Genomic DNA, 22,130 nt, shown 5'->3' with positions numbered 1-22,130 from the left:
TCCCCGGGGCATTATCACACACTCCCACCCGGACACATTACCTAAGAGAGTACTTATAAGAAAAGCATAACAACACAAAGAAATACACAGTGCTTGAAGCGGGTAGCTCCGGCTCAGGCGGCGCTGGGAAGCCCGGAGACCACGCGGAGCCGCCGCCAAGTTGCCACTGCGATCGCCCCGACGGTGCAGGCGCGGCCGCAGGCGGCTGGAAAAGCAGCGCGCGGGGCTCCACTTCCAGCCCCACGCCCGGACCCTCGGAGCAGGAAGCCCGGCTCGGTGGCCCAGCCTCTCCCGGAGGTCTCCGGCCTCGGCCAGAGCGGTAAGGTGGATCGGTGCTTCCCACCCTGCCAGCTCCGCCCTCCCGACCACATTCCTGAGAAGCCCTACTCCCGCGACACCGCGCCCGGGAGGAGGCAAGAGCGCGACGCTGCGGCCGCAGGGCAGGAGCGTAGTCGGCCCCGCGCCCTCCCGCCCCTGGCCCCGGCCCCGGCCCCGGCCCCGGCCCGGGCCCGCGAGGCGCCTCCGGGGCGAGGTCGCGGCGGCCGCCCCGCCACAGGTAGCGCCAGCTCCCGCCCGCCGCCGCCCCGGCGCCCCGGGCAGGCCCGCTCCAGGTACCTGGATGAACTGGATGGTGAGCGCCGACTTGCCCACGCCACCCCCGCCGACCACCACGAGCCGGTACTTCTCCTGGCCGGAGCCGTCCCGCCAGCCGGCCGCGGCCATGGGGACGCCGCAGAGCCCAGCCTGACCGCGCCGAGCCGCCGCCGCCGCCCGCCCTAGGCCCGGCTGGGGACGTGTGCGGCCGGCTGGCTGCGGGCGAGCGGCCGCGCTGGGGTCCCGGGTACCGGGAGGTGTCGGGAGGGCCGGTCAGCGCGGTAGCGCGGCGCTAGGGGCTGGCTTGGTACCGCCTGAGGCGCGGAGAAGCGGGGTGACGGCACCGGCCAGGGTCGGCAGCGGCCGGGGGGCGCGCTCCTCTACGCGTCTCCGCAGCGCCTGCCGAACGCAGCCTCCAGCGCCGCCACAAATGGCCGTCTGGGGGCCGGGCTGCCAGGCTGAGGTGCTGCATATGCATGAGGGGGCGGGGAGGGGCGGGGCCGCGCCGCTTGGGGCTGAGGTTCGGGAGGTGACCCGGGCTTCAGACCTCCACGGACACATCGATCCAATCCCTAGCTAGTGAGCGAGTGCGTGAGAGTGTGGGAGTAGGTGTCAGTTGGGAGTGGCACGAAGGCAGTAACAGTGTGTGACCCTAATTGTGTATGTCAGGGATTGTATGGATGAAAAATACAATATGTGACAGCGTGTGTGAAAAATGGGCTGTTGGCATATTAACTCAATTTTATAGGAGAGTAAATACCCTGCTTTAAGAGTACAGATGGTGACCATATTTGTGTGAAAAACAGTATGTGACAGTGATTGAGGATTAGAGCTGTGTCACAGTAATTGAGTGTGTGATGGGCTGGTGGTTGTGACAGTATGAAAAATTGGACAGTGGCTGAGCATGGAGAATAAGTCACAGTGATTGAGCTTGCATGGGCAAGACGGAATGTGACAGATTTTGTATGTGTCAGTACAGTGTCATAGCGGCTATGTTTATGTGTGACAAATGTGCAGTAATGAGGAGTGTGAGTGTGAGGGGTTGAACTCCTGGCCTCAAGCGAGCCTCCCGCCTCGGCCTCCCAAAGTGCTGGGATTATAGGTGTGAGTCACTGTGCCCGCCCTCATGGGGTTTTTAATAAGAATTAAATGATCACATAAAACAGTGCTGGTACACAGGAAGCATTTACAGCAATCTTGGAACATGACTGCAAGTTCTTGGACTTGGTAACTCATTTGGAACCAGTAGAATGCAGCAGAAGAGATGCTGCCTAATTTACCAGGCTAGATCAGAAGAGGCCATGCAGCTGTTCTCTTGGTATTCTCACTCTGGGAGAAACAAAGAAAGAAGTTTGACTACCATAAGACTGCCATGCTAAAGAGGCTACATGTAGGCATGCCAATCAGAAGTCTCATTGATGGCCAGGAGCAACATGTCATTTAAAAAAAAACAGAAAAAAGCCCCACTGAGCTCCCACCAGATCACCAGCATCACTTGCCAGCCATCTAAGTGAGACATCTTGGACACTCAGCCTAATCAAGCCTTCCAATGATGGCATCCCCTGTTAGCATCTGACTGCAACTGCGTGAGAGACCCCAAGCAAGAACAACCCACCCAGCCCAGCCCGTCCTGAATTCTTTTTTTTTTTAAATCTTTTATTTTTTTATTTTTTGAGAGACAAGATCCCTTTGTCACCCAGGCTGAAGTGCAGTGGCACAATCATGGCTCACTGCAGCCTCCAACTTCTGGACTCAAGTGATGCTTCCGCCTCAGCCTCCCTAGCAGCTGGGACTACAGGCACATGCCATCAAGATCAGGTAATTTTTTTTTTTTTTAAGAGACTAGGTCTCCCTATGTTGCCCAGGCTAGTCTCAAACTCCCAAAGTGCTGGGATGGCTGAGCACGATGGCTCACGCCTGTAATCCCAACACTTTGGGAGGCCGAGGTGGGTGGATGCTTGAGCCCAGGAGTTCCAGACCAACCTGGCCAACATGGCTAAACGCATCTCTACTGAAAATACAAAAGGTAGTCCAGAGCGGTGGCGTGCACTTGTAGTCCCAGCCACTTCGGAGGCTGAGGTGGGAGGATCACTTGAGCCTGGGACGCGGAAGTTGCAGTGAGCCAAGTTCGCGCCACTGCACTCTCGGCTGCACGACAATGTGGGCTCAAAAAAAAAAAAAAAAAAAAAAAAGTGCTGGGATTACAGGCATGAACCATCACTCCAAGCCCTTCTTGAATACTTGACCCACAAAATCATGAGCAAAATAAAATTGTAGTGGCTCACGCCTGTAATCCCAACACTTTGAGGTGCCGACGCAGGCGGATCGCTTGAGCCCAGGGGTTGGAGACCAGCCTGACCAACATGCTAAAACCCGTCTCTACACAAAATTACAAAAATTAACTGGGCGTGGTGCACACCTATAGTCCCAGCTACTGTGGATGCTGAGGCGGAAGAATAGCTTGAACCCAGGAAGCGGAAGTTACAGTGAGCCAAGATCGCGAGATCACGAGATTGCACCACTGCTCTCCCGCCTGGGCGACAGAGCCGTCTCAAAAAAAAAAAAAGCACTGGGCTTACAGGCATGAGCCATCACTCCCGACCCTTCTTGAATACTTGACCCACAAAATCATAAGCAAAACAAAATTGTAGCCACTCATGTCTGTATTCCCTGCACTTTGGGAGGCCCAAGCAGGAGGATTGCTGAACCTGGCAGGCGGAGGTTTCAGTGAGCCGAGCTCTGGGCCACCGCACTCCAGCCTAGGCAACAGAGCAAGACCTTGTCTCAAAAAAAAGGAAAAAAAAAAAAGTACATCGAAATACTGCTTCACACACGAGGATGACTAAAATTAAAAGACAGGTAAGTGTTGACAAAGATGTGAAGAAACTGGAGCCCTCATACACAGCTGGTAGGTGTGTTAAATGATGCCGCTGCTTTGGAATACTTTGTGTCAGTTCCTCAAAAGATTAAATGTAGAGTTACCATACAACCTGACAATTACACCCCTATTTATCTATAACTGAGAGAAATTAAGACATATATTCACATGAAAACTTGTTTGTGAATGTTCATAGCATTGTTATATATAATAGCCAAAAAATGGAAACATCTCAGTTGTCCCTCAGATGATGAGTGGATAAACAAAAAAATATTGTATAGCCATGCAATAGAATATTATTTGGCAATATAAAGGAATGAAGTCCTGATACATGCTACAACATGGATAAACTTTGAAAACATTATGCTAAATGAAAGAAGACAGACACAAAAGACCACATATTGTATAATTCCACTTATATACAAGGTCCAGAATAGGCAAGTCTATAGATACAGAAAGCAGATTTGTGGTTGCCAGAACTATAGCAACCAATAGCAGGTATGGGGTTTCTTTTTGAGGAGTTGAAAATGTTTTGAAATTAGATAGTGGTGTTGATTGCACAACTCTGTAAATATACTAAAAACATTGGATTGTATGCTTTATATAGATGAATTTTATTGTGTGTGTATTATATCTCAGTGAAGCTACAAGGAAAAAAGAATGAATTGCAAGGTTTTATTTGAACAGTGAAGTTCAAGGAAGTGGCTTTATACTTCAGAATGTTCCCCATATTAACTCTATTCCTTTTTTTTTTTATTTGATTCAAACGTAGTATTCAGCAAATGAGAAGTCCATATGCTCAACCCCACCCACACTTTCTATTCCAAAATGAGCTCTTTCCCTTAGAAAATACCCGCAAAAGCATACAGTAGAAAGAAACTTCCATGCAAACACAAATCACTGAAGACACAGGAGAATATGGGAGAGGAAGAACTAGTTGTTACTCAAGCCAATTAAAGGTGAATTTTCAACTTAATCTGAAAAGTTTCCTTTTCAAGTAGCTGACAGATAATAAGTACATATATTTTCATGAAAAAGAATGATCTAGAACCTTGGAAAGAACAATAAAGGTCATCCCCCTTACTTTATAGAAAGAAATCCTGTAACAAGGGAGAGAATTTGTTTCCCAATGTCACCTACCAAGTTGTTAGCAGGGATTAGGAAACAGGTCTCCTGACTCCCCTCTCAGAGCACTTTGCCCCATGCCAAGCTGGGTGTTATCCAGAACCCCAGAGAGCCTCACATTGCAGAAGCAATGTGATGCTGCCAGTCAAGAGAGCTGTTGACTGCATCATTTTGACTTAAATCAAGCTTTTGTTTGGCTAAAGTGTTGTCAAGAGATTTCAACAGGCAGATTCAGAGCCAGATCTAGCCAGCGCATATGTTTTGGCCTACAATTCAATTTTTTTGTTTAAATTTTGAATTGGTTGCTGATATTTAAAAATAGGGAATGTCACAAATAAATCAGGATTTCTAACTCTTCTTGAAAAGATTAAGTGGAATATCTAGCAACACTGGACTGGCGTTATCTGGCAACAACTAGCTAAAGCTAAATACTGACTGCGTTTTAGAAAACTTAAGATCTTCCTGTTCATCAGAGTCGCCAGCACTCTTCTGTCACACACCACCCGTTTGTTACCTGCCTGGCTTTAGTGGGCTTTAAGAGCTTGCAAATCCTACTACTATGACAGTGTTCTCCACGAAGATTGTGCTTCCAAATCCCCTGTAGTGTATTTTTTTATTTATTTATTTATTTTTGCTATTCAAACATAAAAGGCAGCCTGTAGTGTCTTTTAAAATGAAGAAAGTGGGCTCCTCCCCAGACCTCCTAATGAGAACCTCTGAGGACGCAGACTTAGAATCTGAATTTGTATATTAAATATCTAAAGTGATGGCCGAGTGCAGTGGCTCATGCCTGTAATCCCAGCACTTTGGGAGGCCGAGGCAGGTGGATCACCTGAAGTCAGGAGTTCAAGCCCAGCCTGGCCAACATGGCAAAACCCCATTCTACTAAAGTACAAAAAAATTAGCTGGGCACGGTAGTGTGTGCCTGTAATCCCAGCTACTTGGGAGGCTGAGGCAGAAGAATCATTTGAACCGGGGAGGCGGAGGTTGCAGTGAGCAGAGATCGTGCCACTGCACTCCAGTCTGGGCAACAGAGCAGGACTCCGTCTCAATAAAGTAAAATAGGCCGGGCGTGGTGGCTCATGCCTGTAATCCCAGTACTTTTTGGGAGGCCAAGGCGGGTGGGTCACCTGAGGTTGGGAGTTCGAGACCAGCCTGACCAACATGGGGAAACCCCATCTCTACTAAAAATACAAAATTAGCTGGGCGTGATGGCACATGCCTGTAATCCCAGCTACTCGGGAGGCTGAGGCAATAGAATTGCTTGAACCTGGGAGGTGGAGGTTGCAGTGAGTCGAGATCACACCATTGCACTCTAGCCTGGGCAACAAGAGCGAAACTCTGTCTAAAAATAAAATAAAGTGACTCTGAGACACCACCACAGCAAGAACTCTTAGAGGAGGGTACTCATCCCTGTCCACTCTTTATTTCAGGACAAACAGTGACCATCTCATCTGGACTGTTGGTTACTCATCATCTTTACAAACCAATATTGACCAAACAGCATCCCTGGCCCATCCCGGAGACAGGATCTGAGGGTAGAGTGGAGAGGGAGATGCTGAAATCAAGATTCCCCTGACCTCATCTGTAGCTACAACAGACAGAGCCAAGACCTAGTGGCCAAAGAAGGCCAAACCCCCAGATCACAGCCTGCAATACTTATCATGGGTGATGAAGGAGCATCATACACTTATTTCCTTAATGAGCCATTGCTTTTAATGTGAATGAATGGCTGGCAGAGAATGAAACAGCCCAGCAGGAGCTGCATGCATCTGAGATGAGACAGAAGCACAAATCTATTCCTTGTTTAAAGATCATGTTGCTAAGAATAGAAATTGAAACACACACTCAAGCGTGTGCACACACACACAGCCCTGAGGAAGGCCATAATGGAGCTGGAGAAATCCACAGCTTAGTAGAGGATGATCTAAGAATCACTGAGCCTTAGAACAGAAAAGGCATCTTGAGTTCATTCCCTCTAAAGCTCTCCTTTCACACATGGGGAAACAAAGGCCCACAGAAAGAAGAGGAGTCCCCAGCATCACCTGGAAAGAGAGCAGAAGCATGACTGGAACTTAGATTTCTGTTTCCCACCTTGAGATCCATCTCAATGTAGCACACTGTCTTAGGAACCCAAGAGCCCAGAAGGCAGAGCAGGGCCAAAAATCATACCTCTCTTCTTCTGCATGGCTAACAGAAAGAATCAAAGATATCCACCATTGCTTTTTTTTTTTTTTTGAGACAGAGTCTCACTCTGTCACCCAGGCTGGAGTGCAGTGGCGCGATCTTGGCTCACTGCAACCTCTACCTCCCTGGTTGAAGTGATTCTCGTGCCTCAGCCTCCAGAACAGCTGGGACTACAGGTGCGCCCCACCATGCCCACGTAACTTTTGTATTTTTAGTAGAGACAGGGTTTCGCCATGTCGACCAGGCTAGTCTCAAACTCCTGACCTCAGGTTATCCGCCCGCCTTGACCTCCCAAACTGCTGGGATTGCATTGTGAGCCACCACACCCAGTCTCACCATAGCATTTTTTAAATAATGAAAAATTGAAAAATCCCTAAATATTCAACAACAGGGACTTGGTTAAATCAATGATGCAATGGCTACTATGTGGCCATTAAAAATAATTTTTACTTATATAGGAAAATGAGAAGTGTATGTGCTATGGTCTAATCCCCCCCACCAAACTTCATATGTTAAGACTCAATTCTAAACGTAATAACATTAAAAGATGGGACCTTTAGGAGGTTGACAGGGCTCTGCCCTCATGAATGGGATTAGTGCCTCTATTAGGCTTCTCTAGAGGGACAGAATTAATGAAATATATATAAAGGAGAGTTTATTAAATATTAACTCACACGATCACAAGGTCCCACAATAGGCCGCCTGCAGGCTGAGGAGCAAGGAGAGCCCGTCCGAGTCCCAAAACTGAAGAACTTAAGAGTCTGATGTTCAAGGGCAGGAACCATCCAGCAAGGGAGAAAAATGTAGGCTGGAAGGCTAGGCCAGTCTCTCTTTTCACATTTTTCTGCCTGCTTATATTCTAGCCTCGCTGGCAGCTGATTTGATTGTGCCTATCTAGATTAAGGGTGAGTCTGCCTTTCCCAGCCCACTGACTCAGAATGTTAATCTCCCTTGGCAACACCCTCACAGACACACCCAGGATCAATACTTTGTATCCTTCAATCCAATCAAGCTGACAGTATTAACCATCACAGTACCCTTATAAAAGAGGCTTGAGGAAGCCTGTTTGCTTCTTGTACCACGTAGGGACCCATAAAAGGCACCATCTGTAAAGCAGAGAGCCCTCACCAGACATGAAACCTGCTAGCATTTTGGTCTGGACTTCCCAGCCTCCAGAACTGTGAGAAATACATTTATGTTGCTTATCTATTACTCAGTCTAAGATACATTTATTTTTATCCACTGGCCAGTTACTAGAAATAAGATATTTTGGGCCGGGCGTGGTGTCCCATGCCTGTAATCCCAGCACTTTGGGAGGCCGAGGCAGGCAGATCACCTGAGGTCAGGAGTTCAAGACCTGCCTGGCCAACATGGTGAAACCCCATCTCTACAAAAATACAAAAATTAGCCAGGCATGATGGCGGGTGCCTGTAATCCCAGCTACTCGGGAGGCTGAGACAGGAGAATTGCTTGAACCCAGGAAGCAGAGGTTGCATGCGGTGAGCTGAGATCACACCATTGCACTCCAGCCTGGGGAATAGAGTGAGACTCCATCGCAAAAAAAAAAAAAAAGAAAGAAAGAAAGAAAGAAAGAAGGAAATAAGATATTTTGTTATAACCACCCAAAAGGAAAATACAGTAGGATACAAAACAGTATATCCAGTATAGGCCAGGAGTGGTGGCTCGCGCCTGTAATCCCAGCACTTTGGGAGGCCGAGACCGGCAGATCGCCTGAGGTCGGGAGTTCGAGACCATCGTGGCCAACATGGAGAAACCCTGTCTCTACTAAAAATATAAAATTAGCAGGATGTGGTGGCACATGCCTGTAATCCCAGCTACTTGGGAGGCTGAGGCAGGAGAATCCCTTGAACTCAGGGGGTGGAGGCTGCAGTGAGCCGAGGTCACGCCATTGCACTCCACCCTGGGCAACAAGAGTGAAACTCCATCTCAAAACAAACAAACAAACAAACAAACCAGTATATCCAGTGTAATTACAATTACAAAGATAGATAGATACTGATATATATTAATACATAAACTCTCATTTATTGAGCACTTACTAGGAACCCAGCATTGTGCTAACCATTCAAAACATTATCCAGTTTAATCCATCAACCATCTGAGTGGGTTCAGTTATTATTTGTATCATACAAAAAAGCTGCAGCACAGAGATGTCCTATAGCTACTAAATGACAGAGTGCATATTGAACCCAGGAAGTCCAAGCTTTTACTTAGTCACTCTGCATAGATTTTTTTTAAAAGATAAAGACTGGCAGGATACTCAGTTATCCTAGAGAGTGAGATCACAGATGAGTTTTATTTTCTACTTTTTGTATTTTGCATCTTTTTTTAAAGTAATTCCCCATTCTCTTCTACCTCCAGCCCCTGGAAAGCTCTAATCTACTTTCTGTCTCTATGAGTTTTCCTATTCTAGACATTACATATAACTAGAATCATACGATATTTGTCTTTTGGTGTCTGGTTTATTTTGTTTAGCATAATGTTTCAAAGTTTATCCATGTTGTAGCACATATTCATACTTCATTCCTTGTTATGGCTGGATAATATTCCTTTGTATAGATATGACACTATTTATTCATTTAACTGTTGAAGAACATTTGGGTTTTTTCTATTTTTTGGCTCTTAAGAATAAATGCCGCTATGAACACAAGTACCTGTTTGAATTCTTGTTGTCAAGTATATGCCTAATCGTGGAATTGCTGGATCATATGGTAATTCTATATTTAATTTTTTGAGGAACTGACACGCTGTTTTCCACAGCAGCTGCATCATTTTACATTCCCACTAGCAATGTATGAAGGTTTTAATTTCTTCACATCCTTGTCAACACTTGTTATTTTTCATTTTTTTATTATAGCCGTCCTAGTAGGTGTGAAGTGATATATCACTGTAATTTTGACTCGCAGTTCCCTAATGACTAATGATGTTGAACATCTTTTCACAGGTTTATTTGCCATTTGCATATCTTCTTTGGAAAAATGTCTATTCAAGTCCTTTGCCTAGTTTTTAATCAGATTGTTTGTCTTTTTGTTGTTGAGTTGTAGGAGTTATTTATATATTCTAGATATTAAACCTTTATCAGATATGTGATTTGCAAACATATTCTCCCATCCTATGGCTTGTCTTTTTACTCTCTTGATAATGTTCTTGGATGTGCATCTTTTTAATTTTAATGAAATGCAATCTCATCTCTTTCTCTCTCTCTCTCTCTCTCTCTCTCTCTCTCTCTCTCTCTCTCTCTTTCTCTTTCCCCCGTGCCCTTTCTTTCTCTTTTTGACAGAGTCTCACTCTGTTGCCCAGGCTGGAGTGTAGTGGTGTAATCATGGCTCACTGCATTGAACTCCTGGGTTTAAGCCATCCTCCCACCGCAGCCTCCCAAGTAGCTGGGACTACAGGCATGTGACACTTTATCTGGCTAATTTTTAAATTTTTTTGTAGAGACAGGGACTTGCTATGTTGCCCAGCTGCTCAAACTCCTCAAGTGATCTTCCCGCCTTGGCCCCCCAAAGTACTGGGATTACAGTCATGAGCCACCATGCCTGACCTTTTATTTCTTTTTAATGAGAAAAATATAAAATTATATTTGTGAATATTTGTTAATTATATGGACAAAGTGGGAGCCAGATTATACACATATGATCTATTTATGTAAAAAGGTATGGGAGTTAGATCATCTGAAAGGAAGAATTAACTATTCCAGGAAAACTGAAAATGAGGGTTAATATACAAAAAAAACCTATGTAACCTTCTGTCACTCAGGAGAATTGTGATGGCTGTTTTTCCCTTTCTTCTCTACAGCAGCTTTCCAAAGAGAGGCATACCTACTGCTCGGAGGGGACTAAGCTCTGAAAATCGAGTTCCCGGTAGCACCCAGGCCTGGTTTTTGGAGCTCCAAACAGGTCTTTCTTTAATCCACACTTTTTACCAGGACCATGACTATCACTCTTTTAAAGATTCATGAAGGGCCGGGCGCAGTGGCTCATGCTTGTAATCCCAGCAATTTGGGAGGCCGAAGCGGGTGGATCACTTGAGGTCAGGAGTTAGAGACCAGCTTAGCCAATATAGTGAAACCCCGTCTCTACTAAAAATACAATTAGCTGGGCGTGGTGGCGGGCATCTGTAATCCCAGCTACTTCAGAGGCTGAGGCAGGAGAATCGCCTGAACCCAGGAGGCAGAGGTTGCAGTGAGCCAAGATTGTGCCACTACATTGCAGCCTGAGCGACAGTGAGACTTGGTGTCAAAAAAAAAGATTCATGAAGAACTTAGGAAAGAACAACATAGTGGAAAGGGGAAGAGGGAAGTCCTATTTTTTTCAAACACAGGCTAAGACATTTCTAACCTCCAGAACAATCGGCATAGCTTTAAGAGTAGCCATATAGATTTAGGTTAGACAGCTGGCAGAACCTGATAATTAGAGAAGGTAGACAGCTCTTAGGAAGCTTTTTAAAATGCAGTGGGGCAGCCCCGTTCCTGACTCACAGAATTACACTGTTTCAGGAGAGAACAGAAAGGAAATGCTTTGTGATTGCAATCTTCCCTCCTGTGCCCATGGGGCAAGGGATACTTCTGACTCCCACAGATGCAACATCAGTGATCTGGTGAGAACAAACAAGGTTTTCTTCACGAGAGCATTCAGGATCCCTGTAGAGAGGGTGGGACATGGCATCCTAGAATATTAGAAGGGGAAGGGACTGAGAGATTGCTTGTATTAGTCAGGCACTAGGGGCTCACTGAATAACAACTCTCTTTTCACTCAAGTTCTGAACCAACTGAGAAACAGGGCACAGAAAACCAACAGATGGGGATCAATATGTCAGCTTTATGACTGATAAGAGCTAGACTGGAAGATATGGTTTCGATGTGACGTCAAATGGGCTTGCTTACACTGTTCCCAGAATAAACTTCCCACCTAATTACAGGCAGTGCTGGAAAGACTGCAGGCCTCATCTTATGGGGATCTGCCTCTGTGTGGCACATAGAGGAACAGAATAACTGTCCCCTTTAATGAGGCTGGCTCCCAAAGAGAAAAAAGAGAAGGCATTAAACTCACCATTGCCAGACTTACTAATTAGATAATTCGTGTCTTCTTCAGGGAGAAGAATGAATAAGGGGCAGAAAGAGAGGCCAGGAATTCTGCTCTAGTGATCTTCAAATTTTAGTAAGCATCAGAGTCACCTGGTGAGCTTGTTATACCACAGATTGCTGGCGTCCACTCCCAGAACCCTGATTCAGTAAGTATGCAGTAGGGCCTGATAAACTGTGTTTTTAAACAGGTTCCCACATGAGATGGTTATCTAGGGACCACACTTTGAGAACCACTGCGCAAAGAAAATCTCTCCACTTGGAAACATTAGGAGAATAAGTGTTGCTCTTGACAGCCAGATCTTGTTTGGTTGCCAGTGACAAAGCCAACTCAAACTGAAATGCAGGCTGAGTATTCCTAATCTGAAAATCCCAAATCTGAAATGCTTCAAAATCTGAAATTTTTGGAACACCAACATGATGTTCAAAGGAAATGCTCATTGGAGCATTTCAGATTTCAGATTTTCCAATTAGGGATGCTCAGCCGGTAAATAGAATGCAAATACTCCAGAAACTGAAAACATCTGAAATCTGAAACACTTCTGGTTCCAGTCATTTTGGGTAAGGGATACTCAACCTGTTAAAACAAGAAAAGGTTATTGGTTCATATAGCTAAATGATGTAACAGTCAATTTAAGTTCAAGCACTACTAGACTCAGAGACTCAAATGATATCTTCAGGACTCTGTATCTCTCAGCTGTGTTCTGCATGGCTCTAGTTATAAGCGGGGGTTTCCTCTGGTATTGGCAAGATGACTCCACTTACATTCTTTTCCCTAACACAGTGTTTCTCAAAGAGCATGATTCAGAATCACCTGGAGGCCTTGTTAAAGCACAGATTGCTGGGCCCCACCCCTGGAGTCCCTAATTCAGCAGGACTTAGGTAACAACTGAGAATTTTCATTTCTAGCAAATTCCCAAGGGCCACATTTTGAGAACCACTTCTCTAAGCAGTTTCTGAAGAAAACAAAGAGATTTTATCTCTCCTGGTTTTTTCCACACCATTCAAAAAACAAATAAAATAAGACCTGGAATTGATTCTCATTGCTCCAACTGAACGGATTTGAGCTGAATGCCCATGTCCCTGAGCCAACAACTGTTGTGATGTTCTCATCAGCCAGGCTTGGGTCAGAAGTTTCCATAAGTACTCCAGAGGTACCTGGAGATGCAGGTGAGGTTAACTCCACATGAGCTATCCAGACTGAAAATGGGTGAGGGATACATAAAGGTGCTTTTAGAAAATGGCAAATGAATGCTGGTGGACACTAACAATAGAGGTTCTCTACCCTTTGTTTCATAGATTAAGAAACAGGTTAAGTGGCTGTTATGTTTTATCCCACTTGGAATAGAAAAGTTTTTTGAAAGGGTAGCTTGGCATAACAGAATATGCATGGGTTTTAAAGTAATAAAATCCATCCCCACCACAGACAAATTGACTAGTTTGGGGTAGATCACTAAACTCCTTTAGTATTTCATTCCTCTCTTTAGGTTTTTAAAAGGAAAATAACAATAACACCTACTCACAGGGTGGGATGAGAGTATGACGATTTTCTAGAACATGTAACACTTCTTTATTAGGAAAGTATTAAATATGAGTTTAATTTTTTTTTTTTTTTTTGAGACGGAGTCTCGCTTTGTTGCCCATGCTGGAGTGCAGTGGCATGCTCTCAACCTCCGTCTTCCAGGTTCAAGCATTTCTCCTGCCTCAGCCTCCCAAGTAGCTGGGATTACAGGAGTATGCCATGAAGCCCAGTTAATTTTTTTATTTTTAGTAGAGATGGGGTTTCACCATGTTGGCTAGGCTGGTTTTGAACTCCTGACCTCAGGTCATCTGTCCACCTTGGCCTCCCAAAGTGCTAGGATTATAGGCGTGAGCCACCGCACCCGGCTTAAATAATTTTAAAAGTTGATGTGAATTGTAATGTATGAAAATTGAAACTATCTGGAGTTACTACTTTTTGTTTTATAAGTACTTTTTTCCCCCTACAAAATTGGCAAGATGAAATATTTGGTAACATTGTTGAGTGAAAGTCTGGGGAAAGACACTTTCATTTATTGCTGATTGAGCTCAGCCCATATCCTAGGACCTTTCATTTTCCTCAGTGGCCCAGTGCCTCATGGAATTTTTTCTGTTTACCTGAGGGTTTTTTCCTGAACTGTAGAAGTCCATGCTGGGCACCAGCAGGCCAGGCCAGGGTATTATCCCAATTCACACTTCCACATCCCAGAGCAGCTTTCATCCTATGAGTCCTGGGAGTTTCACCTGCTTCACCTTTGATTAGGAAAACCCTGAAGTAAGTATTTTGCACCGTTTCTCAGAATTACTCACTGTAGTATCTGGCTTAATAACACATCCCTTTAATGGAGGCCTTCCCATCCCTGCGTCATTCCCTCTCCCGCAGCTTTCTGGTGTTCCCTGCACCTCCCAAATATACTACCTGCACTAGAATCATTGTCACAGAGATATGTTTTTCTGGAGGAATCTCAATCAAGATATAAATAGTCCCTGGGAATGGGCAATGTCTAGCAGCGTTACAAATTCACATGCCCTTTGACCCGGCAAATCTAATTCTAGTAACAATTTTAACAAGTATATTCACACGTGTGCAAAATAACATATAAGATTATTCACTGAATCACTATTTGTGATAGCAAGAGACTGACACAATTTAAATCCCATTAATAGGGAACTGGTTAAATAAATCAAAATTCATTGATACAATGAGATACTATGTAGAAAAAAAAAATGCCTACTAACTTAGAACAATCTTCAAGATTTATTTAAATGAAAAAACAAGATACCAAACAGCATGTGTGATACACTACCATTTGTGGAAAGGGGGGAGCATAAACAAACATGTATTTGATTGTAATCGCAGATTTTCTTTCTGGAAGAATAAACAAGAAACTAGGAAACACTCCTTTTTTTTTTTTTTTTGGAGACGGAGTCTTGCTCTGTCACCCAGGCTGGAGTGCAGTGGCATAATCTCAGCTCACTGGAAGCTCCGCCTCCTGGGTTCACACCATTCTTCTGCCTCAGCCTCCCTAGTAGCTGGGACTACAGGCACCCGTCACCATGCCTGGCTAATTTTTTGTATTTTTAGTAGAGACGGGGTTTCACTGTGTTAGCCAGGATGGTCTCGATCTCCTGACCTCGTGATCCACCCGCCTCTGCCTCCCAAAGTGCTGGGAATACAAGCGTGAGCCACCGCGCCTGGCCGGGAAACTTTTCTTATATAAACCCTTTGGTGCCTTTTGAATTGTGAGCTATGTGAGTCAATTAGCCTATTCAGAAAAAATGACTTAATTGAAACTTAAAAAATGAATGTGGAAAAAAGATTTTATATTCAGAAAGTTATTTTGAGTCATTTCAGAAACATTTATTTGTGTAAAGTTAGATGTAACTACGAACTGCAAAACTACAGATTGCAATATGTCCAACAAATGTGTACCAACAGTCACCTAGAGCTTTAAAAGGTTTAGATAATGTGTTAATTAATCAGAGAGGTAGAAAGAATAAAAGACAGGTAAGTTGTTGAAGAGCCCAAAGTCATAGTTGGGGACTTGGAAGCTCTCATTATAAATAACATCTTACCTATCCTGTGAACTTGCTATGAGATTAGTATGTACATGTTATAGGTGAGGAGACTAAGGCTGGAGAGCTGAAGGGACTGGCTGAAGGTCACTTAGGCAGAACATAAATTCCAGGTCTATCTGACCCCAAGGCAAGATATGTACCAACATCCCCTCAGTGCTATCTATTAAAGATTCAGACCTTGGTAAGAGGTGATAAGAGCATTGAATAAGGGGTCATCGCCCAGGGTCCAGGCCTGAAAGTACTCTAGTAAGCAGGAAGGACAGCCATTTGGTCTTTGTCCCCTTTGTACAGATTTTCATGCCAGAGCCAGAGCATAGGGTCCACATCTTTCTGTGACTGCAGCATGACAATGCCATATTACAGGGAGGGAATCTATCAAAACTGGTTTGGAAAATATTTTTGACAAACATCTAGTAAACACATTGTATGTGCACTAAGCTGAAAGTTCTTGAAAGTACAGATTATTTTGCCTTTGTAGCCCCTGGCTCAGTGCCTGGCACATAGAGGTTTCTCAGAAAATATTTGGTGAGTGAATGAATGAGCCAACAGGTGGCCGCATAGTGCGAGGCAATGCAGGAAGTCCAAAGAAGTAAAATACACAGTGCTAGGTTATAACTCAGTTGAGGAGACAAGACAAAAATACCATGATATTTAGGTAAGCATAGGAGACAGGCTATAAATAAGGTCCCCGTGTCAAATGAAGCCTCAGCTACAGGCAATCAGAAGTAGAAGAATAGCCCTGTACAGTAGAGTGATGGGAATATGTCACCTAGATAGGCAGAGATCAAGAGGAAGGCATTCTAGGGAAGACAATTTCTAGTGGAGATGTTTTATAAGCCTAACAGCCTGATGCAGGGTATAAGATTTGGAATTAGGCCCAAGGTTTGAATCCCAGATCTACCCTTTATTGATGGGCACAATTACTTAACCCCTCTGATAAGGATAACAGCTCATAAGGCCATTGTGAGAATTAAGCTAGTTAATTATATTGAGAACCTAATCCAGTGCCTCACTTATGGTAGGTGTTCAATAAATGATTTTTCATCTTCATACATGAAATCCAAAAGTCTTCAGCTAATGGCTACAGGTAACAGTGAAGAAAGGGTGCTGGCTGGAACACTGGGAGAGATTTAGGGGGCTAAGCTCCAAGAAACAGACTGGGATGGAAGTAATGTGGGGTGGGAGAATGGGGCTTCAGAGCTAGGCTGAGATAGTTGGACTCTACAGCCCCACCTATGGCCATTTCAGTCTCCCAAATTGCTGGTATTAAGGATCTTGTCCTTCCTAGAATGCCGGGCTGAAGACAAACTGGAAAGAAGGAGGACTAAGGAGAGGGCAGAGGAAAGATATTTTTCTCCGAGCCTTGAGATCCTCCAGACCTTGAGCCAGCTGGAGAATAATGGGGAAACTGCAGTCACCCAATGGTATATGGGGCCTCTCCAGATCCAGGGACAGTCTAAAACTGGATTCGGGCAGTGGGGCCAAGAGAGATCCTCCACTACTGCCCCTAAACATCACCTCAGCCTCAGTTCCACAGCCTCAGTGGTCAGCAATCCAAGTTCCAAGCCTCGACACAAAGCCCTCTCCTCTAGATCTTGGTCTCCCTCCCTTGGCTTGTTGCTCTTTGATCCTTCACTTCTCTTTGTTTCTATTTTAGTCTATATCTCAGCTTTTCTGTCTCTGTTCCAATTGTTCTCTCTTTCTGTCTTTGTTTCTATCTAAAAGTTTCTTTTTCCATTTTACTCACATTTCTCTGAATAACAAGGCATGGCTCCCTGGGAAATTTTCTTTGCATTACAAGAACCCAAAACAAAGCCAAACAAAAACACCCAATAAGCCTGGGTGTTTCGGTATTCACAAAAGCATATGAATCTAAAAGCCAGTAATAATTTAGATTCATACCTCTATACCATAAACAAAAATATATCTTAGACATATTAAAGAGTTAAACATAGAAAAGCCAAATCACAGAAAAACTGCAGGAAATTGAATTTACTATTTATCAGATCTTTGAAGGAATGGTAACTTTTAAAGCATTAAAGCAAAGAAGAAATCATGAAGGAAAAGATTTTTATTATAGTGGTACATGCTTGTAATCCCAACTACTGGGTGGCAGGGACAGGAGATTGATGGGGGGCAGTGGTGAGGTGGGAGGATTGCTTGAGCCTAGAATTTCTAGACCAGCCTGGGCAACATAGTGAGACCTCATCTCTCTCTCTCTCTTTTTTTTCTGAGATGGAGTTTTGCTTTTGTTGCCCAGGCTGGAGTGCAGTGGCATGGTCTCTGCTCACTGCAACCTCCACCTCCTGGGTTCAAGTGATTGTCCTGTCTCAGTCTCCCAAATTGCTGGGATTACAGGCGCCTGCCACCAGGCCTGGCTAATTTTTGTATTTTTAATAGAGATGGGGTTTCACCATGTTGGCCAGGCTAGTCTCGAACTCCAGATCTTAGGTGATCCACCCACCTTGGCCTCCCAAAGTGCTGGGATTACAGGTGTGAGCCACCATGCCCGACCTGGTCTAAAAAAAAAAGCGAAGCTTCTGAACAAAAAAAAAGTACAAGATAAAAATTTAAAAATTGCAGTAAAGCAAAGAATAAATATTTATATCGTATAAAGTTCATATCATAAAAAGAAGAATTAAAGCCTGAGTAAACATATTTTCCATAAGCTGAAAAATGTCAACATAAGGAAAAATGCTTAGCTTCTTATTTTCAGACATATGCAATTAAAACATTAATAAGAACCTTTTCCCTGCCATTATTCTAGCAAAAAGTAAAACAATGATAATACCCAATGCTTGTGGTTAGGTAAATTTGTACAACACTTTTGGACCAGTATTTGGCAATAATTATCAAGAAACTTTAAACTATTTGTACCTTTGTTCCTTAATTCCATTCCAAGAGATTTATCCCAAGACAGCAGATTTTAAACTATGCTTCTGGCAAGCTGAGAAGTGCTACAGAATTGTCTGTGGAACTGATAGTAGGAATATGCATTAACCAAGGTTTGGGGCTATAAGCAAGAAAAACTAACCCTGATTACCTTAAGCAAAAGGGCAATCCACAGGGAAAACTTGGACACTCACAGAATCCATGGGAAGCTACAAAACCAGGTTCTGAAAATAGGCAGGAAACAAAAGAATTCCGGAGGGCTAGGCAGCTGGAACCACACTACAGGTCACAGAGCAAGAACAGTTAGGTGCATGTGGCACTGCTGCTGGAGGAAAATGACCTTCAATCACCCCCAAACCTTCATATGCCCGTGATTCATAAGAAAGGATGTCTGACTGACTGAACCTAAATCACATGCCTCAGGCTTTTCAAGGAAGCAGGAGATGAGGGTGAAGACTCTGGGTCTCTGGTTTCCTAATGGGTGATGGGAACTGCCTCTCAAGTCTACAGACATATGGGGAACCCTCAAGCAGAAGACTTGGGTACTAGTTGCAGGACGATATGGATGCTGGACAGCTGAAAAGCAGGAAATATTTATCAACTACTGGGTGATATTCAGGGATGCCAACCACATAAAGCTCTCAGCTTCCTACCCCCACTTCAACCAGAGCAACTCTACTTTCATCACCTTTTCCAAATAGGCTTCCAGGCAAGATTTTGTTTGCTGAAAGGTTTCTGCAGCTTCAACACATTTAAGAAGCCCTTGTGGATCGCCAAGAAGGCTGGCTTAATATACCTTACCAACTGTTTTCTCCTTTGCTGCCTTCCAGGGACGAGACTGGAACAATGTTTATTTTCCTAGTCTCCCTTACAAGTAGAGGTGGCCATGTAGCACAATTCTAGTCAAATGAGACATTAAGTCTGTATCCACTGGAGGTGATTTGAGGATGATAAAAACAAAAAGGTAGACCTGACTGGCATTATCTCTACCTCTTTCTGCCATGAATGCTGATGTTACAACTGCAACTTCAGCAGCCACTTTGAGAACATAAACATGAGAAAATGGTTAAGAGAACCAAAGCCAACATCCACCCACCTCTGAATCTCTTGTTATATGAGAAAAATAACCTTTTATTTTAAAAGCAATTTTAAGAAGTTTTCTTTCCTTGCAGCTTATATAATTATTTATTGATATATTTATTGATATATCCCTAAGAGAAAAATCTAGAAGTAAATATATATACATATATATGTGCGTGTGTGTTATATATATATATATATAGAGAGAGAGAGAGAGAGAAAGTTATTACAGAATTTTCCAAACTGGTTTAAAGAAATAACTAAATCTAAATGTCTATGTATAGGAGATTGCTTAAATAAATTACAGTCTATCCACTAGGTGAACTACTATGCCACTATGCCTGTAGTGACATAAATAATTATGAAGCTATTATATGTTTATGACATAATAGTAATTAAAACCCTAGAATGAGTAATTGTATCTGTTATGTACTATGCATACAAACTCAGCTATCTGCAATGGCCACTGTCACCTTTAAAGAACTGAATCACCCACTGCACCTGATGAGCAGAGCAGCTGTAAACATGTTCTGTGCTGTGTGGCTCAATGACCACCTCCACTCCACACAGCTGATTGGCTCAGGGGTGGACATCTGATCCAGAGTACCCAACATCCTTTGCAATGCTTATTGCAAAACTCTTTGCTCAAACAGGGGTGAATTGGGCCAGTAAGATTCTCATCCTTTAGAATCAGAATTGGTAGCATACCAAAAGAATCAGGCAAATCGCATCAGGAGCCAAGTTTAAAGAATACACAGAACGGTCAGGCATAGTGGCTCATCCCTGTAATCCCAGCACTTTGGGAGGCTGTGGCAGGAGGATCTTTTGAGGCCAGGAGTTGGAGACCAGCCTGGACAACATAATGAAACCTCGTCTTTACAATAAATAAATAAATTAGCTGGGCATGGTGGCATGCACCTGTAGTCCCAGCTACTCTGAAGGTTGAGGTAGGAGGATCGTTTGAGGCTGCAGTGTGGCATGATTGTGCCACTGCACTTCAGTTTGGGAGACAGCAAAACCTTGTCTCAAAAAAAAAAAAAAAATAGAGAACTACTGGGCACAGTGGCTCACATCTTTAATCCCAGTACTTTGGGAGGTTGAGATGGGACGATTGCTTGAGGCCAGGAGTTCCAGACCAGCCTGGGCAATATAATGACACCCCATCTCTATAAAATAAAAAATAAAAATTAGGCTGGACACGGTGGCTCACATCTGTAATCCCAGCATTCTGGGAGGCCGAAGTAGGTGGATCACCTGATGTCAGGAGTTCGAGACTAGCCTGGCCAACATGGTGAAACCCCATCTCAACTAAAAATACAAAAATTACCTAGGAGTGGTGGTGGGTGCCTGTAATCCCAGCTACTCAGGAGGCTGAGGAATGAGAATCACTTGAAACCAGGAGGCAGAGGTTGCAGTGAGCTGAGATCGCACCAATGCACTCCAGCCTGGGTGACAGAGTGAGACTCCATCTCAAAAAAATAGATAAAATAAAACAAAATAAAAATTGGCTATAATCATGTCACTGCTTACCAGCAGCCTGGGCAACAGAGTGAGACCCTGTGTCTTAAAACAAAAACAAAATGTAGACTATGTCATCAAGCAAGGGCCATGAGAGGCTATGAACTCATGTGTTATAAGGAACCAGAAAGTATTATGCTGAGAAAAGATACAGAGTACAGCATGAAGAAGTCAGCCAGGTGAACGGAGAGACAGAGGTAGACGCAGAAAGAAAGGAAAGCCCAAAGAGTTGCTAACTTAGGTAAATAGCAGTGTTAAAGTGAGGATCAAGAATTCTGGAGAGCAGCCTTAGATTCAGAATGCTTTCTAGGTCCAGTCCTACAGGCTTCCCTGGACTCCAGCCTCTTTTGGCTAAATGGTTTCAATCAGACCCTGTAGCCAGTGTGAGTAGGCATTCCTGGGAACCATAATAGTCTAGCATAACTGTAAAAATTATCTTTGCCTATAGACAGGGACAGGAACATGAACAAATAAAAACCATCAATTTGTTAGAGAAGGATTTTGTGGATATTTCTTTTGAAGAATTCATTATTGTTGCTGTAATGTTGTTTTTATATTAAATAACAATTTTGTTTTAAAACCACTGTGGAACTCCTGGGATAAAGCGTTAAGTACGTGTGTATTACTGACTCTGCAATACTGGTTTCCAAGTATTCATTTTAAGAATATAATCAGAGATAAGGCACAAAAATGTACATTCTTGAATCCTTATTATAGCATTGTTGTAGTAGAAAAAAATGGAAACTACTTAAATGTCAAACAACAGAATATTGGTTAAATAAATAATGATATATCCATAGAATGGGATGCTGTACAACCATTGAAAAATCATATTGTAGACCGGGCACAGTAGCTCACGCCTGTAATCTTAGCACTTTGAGAGGCTGAGGCGGGCAGATCACTTGAGGCTAGGAGTTCAAGACCAGCCTGGCCAACATGGTGAAACCATGTCTCTACTAAAAATACAAAAATTAGCTGGGCTTCATGGCACGCACCTGTAATCCCAGCTACTCAGGAGGCTGAGGCAGGAGAATCGCTTCAACCTGGGAGGCAGAGGTTGCAGTGAGCCAAGATCACGCCACTGCACTGCAGCCTGGGCGACAGAGCAAGACGCGGTCGCAAAAAACAGAACAAACAAAAAAATCGTATTGTAAA

At 43.9% G+C, this 22,130-nt stretch overlaps 1 protein-coding gene and 1 long non-coding RNA gene across 9 annotated transcripts in view; one reads left to right on the top strand and one right to left on the bottom strand.

Annotated features, from left to right (window-relative positions):
* LOC105486925 (RAS related 2) overlaps window positions 1–22,130 on the bottom strand; it is a 114,726-nt gene that overhangs the window by 78,440 nt on the left and 14,156 nt on the right. The window contains exon 1 of one of the 4 annotated variants that reach the window (XM_011750064.2): window positions 14,025–14,072. The exons of 1 other annotated variant lie outside the window; for it this stretch is intronic. In XM_011750064.2, coding sequence (XP_011748366.1) covers window positions 14,025–14,057 — 33 coding nt within the window. In that variant the 5' untranslated portion in view covers window positions 14,058–14,072. Of the gene's footprint in view, window positions 1–41; window positions 61–615; window positions 1,035–14,024; window positions 14,073–22,130 lie in introns of those variants that run through there. 2 more of the 4 variants (XM_011750063.3, XM_071075062.1) reach the window with 2 other exon arrangements.
* The window catches only part of LOC112427588 (uncharacterized), a 125,627-nt gene continuing 103,680 nt past the window's right edge, over window positions 184–22,130 (top strand). For 4 of the 5 annotated variants that reach the window (XR_011610801.1, XR_011610803.1, XR_011610800.1 and 1 more), the window contains exons 1-2: window positions 184–319; window positions 11,899–12,037. This is a non-coding gene — a long non-coding RNA (uncharacterized lncRNA). Of the gene's footprint in view, window positions 320–10,023; window positions 11,405–11,898; window positions 12,038–22,130 lie in introns of those variants that run through there. The other variant, XR_011610804.1, reaches the window with a different exon arrangement.

The sequence above is a fragment of the Macaca nemestrina genome, chromosome 12, assembly GCF_043159975.1.
Source record: "Macaca nemestrina isolate mMacNem1 chromosome 12, mMacNem.hap1, whole genome shotgun sequence".
NCBI lineage: Eukaryota > Metazoa > Chordata > Mammalia > Primates > Cercopithecidae > Macaca > Macaca nemestrina.
This window is presented reverse-complemented; position numbering and strand designations above follow the sequence as displayed.